This window comes from Salvelinus alpinus, chromosome 13 (assembly GCF_045679555.1).
Source record: "Salvelinus alpinus chromosome 13, SLU_Salpinus.1, whole genome shotgun sequence".
Taxonomy (NCBI): Eukaryota; Metazoa; Chordata; class Actinopteri; order Salmoniformes; family Salmonidae; genus Salvelinus; species Salvelinus alpinus.
The window spans coordinates 45,899,801-45,907,513 of NC_092098.1; the positions used below are offsets into that span (position 1 = coordinate 45,899,801).

Below are 7,713 nucleotides of genomic sequence, written 5' to 3' on the forward strand. Positions count from 1 at the left end.
TAACCACTAGGCTACCTGCCACCCAAGGTAGCCTTCTTCTGAGCCTGTCATTATAAATAAGACTTAAATAAAACTTCCTTGTCAAACTATATAAATGTATTTATACAGTTGATGACTATTAGGGAAAAGGGAATTATAGGCACACAGAGACTTTCCATATGGGAGCAATGATGATGTTTTGAGACACTGGTACAGTTGGAGCTTCACCTGTCGTTGCTCCCGACAGAAGTGGTGGGACACTCAAAGTGCCCAATGTGGTATCCGAGTGAGTTGGATTATAACATGTTATTTTCCCTCCCCCTCTGTAGCATCCCAGGCAGGCAGGCTAGGGCCCTCTACGCCTGCAAAGCGGAGCACCACTCTGAGCTTTCATTCATCGCAGGGACCACCTTTGAAAATGGTGAGTACGGATCACTGTGACTCTTAAATAACCGTGTCCCAATACCAAATGGACCCATAAACCCTACGCCCTGTGCACTTGTGGATATCTGAACAGTTTTGGTTGGTATTAACAATATGGTGAAACTTCCAGCTAGCCCATCAGAGAGCAAGGTGGAGCTACTACCAGATTGGTTGCACCTGGCAAATCCTCTCAGATACCCATAAGTGCAGAGGGTGTAGGGTCTAGGGGTGGGAAAATGTGGGAAGGTAGACCTATTATTATTATAAAACAATACAGTGCATTCCGAAAGTATTCAGACCTCTTGACTCTTGACTAGCTAATTTATTCAAAATAAAACACTGAAATATCACATTTACATACTGTAAGTATTCAGACCCTTTACTCAGTACTTTGTTGAAACATCTTTGGCAGCAATTACAGCCTCGAGTCTTCTTGGGTATGACGCTACAAGCTTAGCACACCTGTGTTTGGGGAGTTTCTCCCATTCTTCTCTGCAGATCCTCTCAAGCTCTGTCAGGTTGGATGGGGAGCGTCGCGGCACAGGTATTCTCAGGTCTTTACAGGGATGTTAGATCGAGTACAAGTCCAGGCTCTGTCTGGACCACTCAAGGACATTCAGAGACTTGTCCCGAAGCCACCCCTGCGTTGTCTTGGCTGTGTGCTTAGGGTCGTTGTCCTGTTGGAAGGTGAACCTTCGCCCCAGTCTGAGGTCCTCAGCTCGCTGGAGCAGGTTTTCATCAAGGATCTCTCTGTACTTTGCTCCGTTCATCTTTCCCTTGATCCTAAGGTATTTCTGTTTTACTTTGTCATTATGGGGTATTGTGTGTAGATTGATGAGGAACATTTTTTATTTAATTAATTTTAGAATAAGGCTGTAATGTAAGAAAATGTGGAAAAAGTCAAGGGGTCTGAATACTTTTTGAATACATGATATACTGGTCAGATGAGAAATTAGCCAGGGGTTTTCTAAGACAAGCCTCTCTCCCCTCATCGTCCTCCCTGGTACCAGTGTGTGGTTGAGGAGGAGGAGCAGGGAGGAGGGCCAGGCTGGGGCTTGTCATTACCTTGCCTCACCTCTTCTCTCCTCCAGGGAGGAACCTGATCCTAGCCAAACCTCCAGGGGCCAGGACCCTACTGTTACTTTATCTTAATCATCCCGAAACCTCACCACTCTTAACACTAAGGGCTCTATTCAGCGTTACAGATTAGGCGATAGAATAAAAATGGAAGAGGTCATCTCTGATTGTGCCGATTTATGCAGCGTTTACCGTGAAAGCAGTCTCCGTTAACGCAAGAAACATCGCCATTAAATTTCAATCACGCTGTTAAGCTGAACTTCCGCAATGCTGATTGAATAGAGCCCCAAATCCTATCTCTGTTTTAGTTAAAGCCGTTTTTCTCGGTCCTAATGAAAACCACTTTCATACTGTTTAAAACGATAACTAAGGGCTCTGTTCAATCCACATCGAGGAAGTTCAGTTTTACAGTGTGTTTGAAATGTAAAGCCAATTTTCTACCTTTATCAGAGACTGCAGTCACAGTAAATGCTGCATATGTCCGCTCAATCGGAAACTACGTTTACATTTCTATCCCGGAATCTGTAACGCTGTAACGCTGTAACGCTGTAACGCTTTCCAGATTGAATAGAGTCCTAGTTTAGCTGAGGAGGAAATTTGGCTCTCACGAATCAGTGTGACATTTACTGTAGACAGAGCAGCCATTTGAGCGAGTTAGGTTATAGATTAAAACTGTTATTGAGTTTTTATGAAATACACTGTGTGAATGTCCAAACCCAGTGTAGCCTGTCTTAGAAGCAGAAGGATTATAGTGCATGTCTGGTTGGGTCAAGGGTCTGATTATCTGGGAAAAGAAGAGATTAGCAGCGTGGGAATCAGCCACACAGCCACCCAGGTTGCTCAGGTACAGGAAGAAAGAAGAACAATTATTGTATGAAGTAGTGCACTATATAGGGAATAGGGGCCCTGGTCAAAAGCAGTGCGCTATATAGGGAATAGGGCCCTGGTCAAAAGTAGTGCACTCTATATGGGATAGGATGTCATTTGAGGAACACCCTAGGGTCGATAGTGCTCTAGGAAATGTTTCCCTAAGCTTTCCTAGATACAGTTCCCAGCTACAGTTCCTAGCTACAGTTCCTAGCTACAGTTCCCAGCTACAGTTCCCAGCTACAGGTCCTAGCTACAGTTCCTAGCTACCAAAACAAGACTAGGGGTTTTATTCAGTCTGGAAAGCTGATTGCGTGATAGAAATGTAAAGGTCATTTCCGATTGGACGGTCATATGCAGTGTTTACTGTGAAATTTGATCGCAATTGACATTTTAAGGCACTGTAACGCTGAACTTCCGCAATACGGATTGAATAGTCAGTACGGTCAGTCAAGAACAAGTGAGTTTTCACACTCATTTATGTGCAGAAGTTCTCTTCTCAACTCTCTGAGTAACCTATCAACTCTCAACTCTCTGAGTAACCTGTCAACTCTCTGAATAACCTGCCAACTCTCTGAGTAACCTGTCAACTCTCTGAGTAACCTGTCAACTCTCTGAGTAACCTGTCAACTCTCGGAGTAACCTGTCAACTCTCTGAATAACCTGTCAACTCTCTGAGTAACCTGTCAACTCTCTGAGTAACCTGTCAACTCTCAGAGTAACCTGTCAACTCTCAGAGTAACCTGTCAACTCTCAGAGTAACCTGTCAACTCTCAGAGTAACCTGTCAACTCTCAGAGTAACCTGTCAACTCTCTGAGCAACCTGTCAACTCTCTGAGCAACCTGTCAACTCTCTGAGTAACCTGTCAACTCTCTGAGTAACCTGCCAACTCTCTGAGTAACCTGTCAACTCTCTGAGTAACCTGTCAACTCTCTGAGTAACCTGCCAACTCTCTGAGTAACCTGTCAACTCTCTGAGTAACCTGTCAACTCTCTGAGTAACCTGTCAACTCTCTGAATAACCTGTCAACTCTCTGAGTAACCTGTCAACTCTCTGAGTAACCTGTCAACTCTCTGAGTAACCTGTCAACTCTCTGAGTAACCTGTCAACTCTCTGAGCAACCTGTCAACTCTCTGAGCAACCTGCCAACTCTCTGAGCAACCTGCCAACTCTCTGAGCAACCTGTCAACTCTCTGAGTAACCTGTCAACTCTCTGAGTAACCTGTCAACTCTCTGAATAACCTGTCAACTCTCTGAATAACCTGTCAACTCTCTGAGTAACCTGTCAACTCTCTGAATAACCTGTCAACTCTCTGAGTAACCTGCCAACTCTCTGAACAACCTGTCAACTCTCTGAGTAACCTGTCAACTCTCTGAGTAACCTGTCAACTCTCAGAGTAACCTGTCAACTCTCAGAGTAACCTGTCAACTCTCAGAGTAACCTGTCAACTCTCTGAGCAACCTGTCAACTCTCTGAGCAACCTGTCAACTCTCTGAGTAACCTGTCAACTCTCTGAGTAACCTGTCAACTCTCTGAGCAACCTGTCAACTCTCTGAGTAACCTGTCAACTCTGAGTAACCTGTCAACTCTCTGAGTAACTTGTCAACTCTCTGAGCAACCTGTTGTCAACTCTCTGAATAACCTGCCAACTCTCTGAGTAACCTGTCAACTCTCTGAGTAACCTGTCAACTCTCTGAATAACCTGTCAACTCTCTGAGTAACCTGTCAACTCTCTGAGCAACCTGTCAACTTTTTGAGTAACCTGTCAACTCTATGAGTAACCTGTCAACTCTCTGAGCAACCTGTCAACTCTCTGAGTAACCTGTCAACTCTCTGAGTAACCTGTCAACTCTCTGAGTAACCTGTCAACTCTCTGAGCAACCTGTCAACTCTCTGAATAACCTGTCAACTCTCTGAGTAACCTGGAAACTCTCTGAATAACCTGTCAAATCTCTGAGTAACATGTCAACTCTCTGAAATACCTGTCAACTCTCTGAGTAACCTGTCAACTCTCTGAGTAACCCGTCAACTCTCTGAGTAACCTGTCAACTCTCTGAATAACCTGTCAACTCTGAGTAACCTGCCAACTCTCTGAGCAACCTGTCAACTCTCTGAGCAACCTGCCAACTCTCTGAGCAACCTGCCAACTCTCTGAGCAACCTGTCAACTCTCTGAGTAACCTGTCAACTCTCTGAGTAACCTGTCAACTCACTGAATAACCTGTCAACTCTCTGAATAACCTGTCAACTCTCTGAGTAACCTGTCAACTCACTGAATAACCTGTCAACTCTCTGAATAACCTGTCAACTCTCTGAGTAACCTGTCAACTCTCTGAATAACCTGTCAACTCTCTGAGTAACCTGCCAACTCTCTGAACAACCTGTCAACTCTCTGAGTAACCTGTCAACTCTCTGAGTAACCTGTCAACTCTCAGAGTAACCTGTCAACTCTGAGTAACCTGTCAACTCTCTGAGCAACCTGTCAACTCTCTGAGCAACCTGTCAACTCTCTGAGTAACCTGTTAACTCTCTGAGTAACCTGTCAACTCTCTGAGCAACCTGTCAACTCTCTGAGTAACCTGTCAACTCTGAGTAACCTGTCAACTCTCTGAGTAACTTGTCAACTCTCTGAGCAACCTGTCAACTCTCTGAATAACCTGCCAACTCTCTGAGTAACCTGTCAACTCTCTGAGTAACCTGTCAACTCTCTGAATAACCTGTCAACTCTCTGAGTAACCTGTCAACTCTCTGAGCAACCTGTCAACTTTTTGAGTAACCTCTCAACTCTATGAGTAACCTGTCAACTCTCTGAGCAACCTGTCAACTCTCTGAGTAACCTGTCAACTCTCTGAGTAACCTGTCAACTCTCTGAGTAACCTGTCAACTCTCTGAGCAACCTGTCAACTCTCTGAATAACCTGTCAACTCTCTGAGTAACCTGGAAACTCTCTGAATAACCTGTCAAATCTCTGAGTAACATGTCAACTCTCTGAAATACCTGTCAACTCTCTGAGTAACCTGTCAACTCTCTGAGTAACCCGTCAACTCTCTGAATAACCTGTCAACTCTGAGTAACCTGCCAACTCTCTGAGTAACCTGTCAACTCTCTGAGTAACCTGTCAACTCTCTGAATAACCTGTCAACTCTCTGAGTAACCTGTCAACTCTCTGAGTAACCTGTCAACTCTCTGAGTAACCTGTCAACTCTCTGAGTAACCTGTCAACTCTCTGAGTAACCTGTCATTTCTCAGTGCCTATATTTTGTTTATAGGTTTTTTGTTTTTAAAATATAGAAAACACAGACCTATGGACTGATACATTTACAATAATGTATGTAATTGCAATGACCCCTTATGTAAATTGTATCTATAGCCAGCTTGTAATGGCTTTTCATGGTGGCTTGGGGTATCAATGCTGCTAGCGGTCATCAATGCTGCTAGGGGTCATCAATACTGCTAGGGGTCATCAATGCTGCTAGGGGTCATCAATGCTGCTAGCGGTCATCAATGCTGCTAGCGGTCAACAATGTTGCAATGTTGCTACAGTTGCACACTGGGGTCTTGTTCATCTTATACCGCCTTCTCAAGAAGTATGCAGCGGTGTGTGTCACCCCCCTCTCTGATTCTTCCCATAACCACCAGAGTGCCACTGTCCCAGCTGTCAGTAGCTACTCACCATATTGGTCTCTGCTTTCAAATTGGGACTATCTAATGTTCTGTTGGATAACATGAGAGGCGGTTAACGGTTGAGAACAGCTCAGCTATGTGCATCTGTCTCTCATCCCTCAGTTCATTCCTCCAGGGAGCCAGGCTGGCTGGAAGGCACCCTGGACGGCAGGACGGGCCTGATACCGGAGAACTATGTGGAGTTTGTGTAGTCCTGGATCAGGACTGAACTGGAGAGACCACGCAGCTGCACTGTGCCCCTGCAGCTTATTGGAAGTCTGGAGCACAGAGGGCTTCCTGCTGTGCATGGTCATGAATCTGGAATTCAGTAGCAGACTCTCTCTCTGTGTGTGTGTGTGTGTGTGTGTGTGTGTGTGTGTGTGTGTGTGTGTGTGTGTGTGTGTGTGTGTGTGTGTGTGTGTGTGTGTGTGTGTGTGTGTGTGTGTGTGTGTGTGTGTGTGTGTGTGTGTGTGTGTGTGTGTGTGTTGCTACAAAAGCTCATTCCCCTGTTCAGACAGTCCTTAGTTCATTGCACTGCCACTGCTTTTAGTGTCTTCTATCATCAGTTGAAACTTTGGAAGATGTTTCCATTTTGGGGCGGGAAAAAAGTAATTGGTCTGAGGTTTGGACTGCAGTCCAACTTCTCTTCCTGTGTACTGCCTGTAGGAACAGGGCGGCTGGTAGCCTAGCGGTTAAGAGCGTTGGCCCAGTAACCCAATGGTCGCTGGTTTGAATCCACAATCTGACTAGATGAAAAATCCATTGTGCCCTTGAGCAAGGCACTTAACCTTAATTGCTCTTGTAAGTCGCTCTGGAGCGTCTGCTAAAATGTCAAATGTCACAATGAATGGAGTTGACTGTGTGGGGTGCTTTCATCTCTAAATGACAGGGGGGTATTTTTCAACGAGTATCGCTATAAATGTGAGCGCCTTGGCATGGCAACCCGGTATTCCCCTAGACAAGATAGACCACAACTGCTGTTTACCTACCTATACAGTACAGCGGTGGGAGCATCCAGAATATCTTAACTCTTAATAGCTTTTTTTATTTAAGAAATTGGAACTACTGGGTGAAATTGTCTCAAAAAACCTAGAAAGTTAACTTAACTGTTTTCATTAACTGAATTAAAAAAAAAAAAATTCTTAACAGGTAGAGAGTGTAAAAAATGTTTTAATGTGAAACTAGACCACTTATGTTATTTATATACAATTTCAAAGCTGAGATCTGAACTGTATTCTTTTGGAGTGTATTAACATTGTAAATACATTTGATAAGGTATCATTTTTTAAGTATCACATTTTGTATTGTAGCATACTAACAGATTTTTTTTTAGCATCTTAGTTGCTAAATTTTTGGGGGCATCTATTTCCTGTCCATTGGGAGCCTGAATATTCTTTCTGATCAATTGAATCATGAACAAGGTTGTATAGAAGATAATCTATTAAAGACCAACATTGAACTCGCAGATCTGTCCTAGTTTCTTCATGTCTCAATGCCTTGGATTTTATAGACCTATTCTGAGCACTAGCGTGTAGTCATGGATGCCAAGGGAAGCCCAAATTTCTTTCCAATATGATGATTTTTAAAAATAATGTATCTTTCGTTTCTGTGTTTCAACATTTTCCTTCAGTTTACAAAAGGCTGAATGTATCTCACAGGAGAAAGCATCCGAGCGAGTGAAACAGCGCCCCTCTGTCTCTCAA

General features: G+C 44.0%; 1 protein-coding gene across 5 annotated transcripts in view; it reads left to right on the top strand.

Annotated features, from left to right (window-relative positions):
• The window catches only part of LOC139537783 (rho GTPase-activating protein 26-like), a 139,253-nt gene extending 131,778 nt beyond the window's left edge, over positions 1-7,475 (top strand). For all 5 annotated transcript variants that reach the window (XM_071339557.1, XM_071339554.1, XM_071339555.1 and 2 more), the window contains 2 exons: positions 309-400; positions 6,134-7,475. In XM_071339557.1, the coding sequence (XP_071195658.1) occupies positions 309-400; positions 6,134-6,222 (181 nt within the window). In that variant the 3' untranslated portion in view covers positions 6,223-7,475. The remainder of the gene's footprint in view (positions 1-308; positions 401-6,133) is intronic.
• The last annotated feature ends 238 nt before the right edge of the window (positions 7,476-7,713 follow it).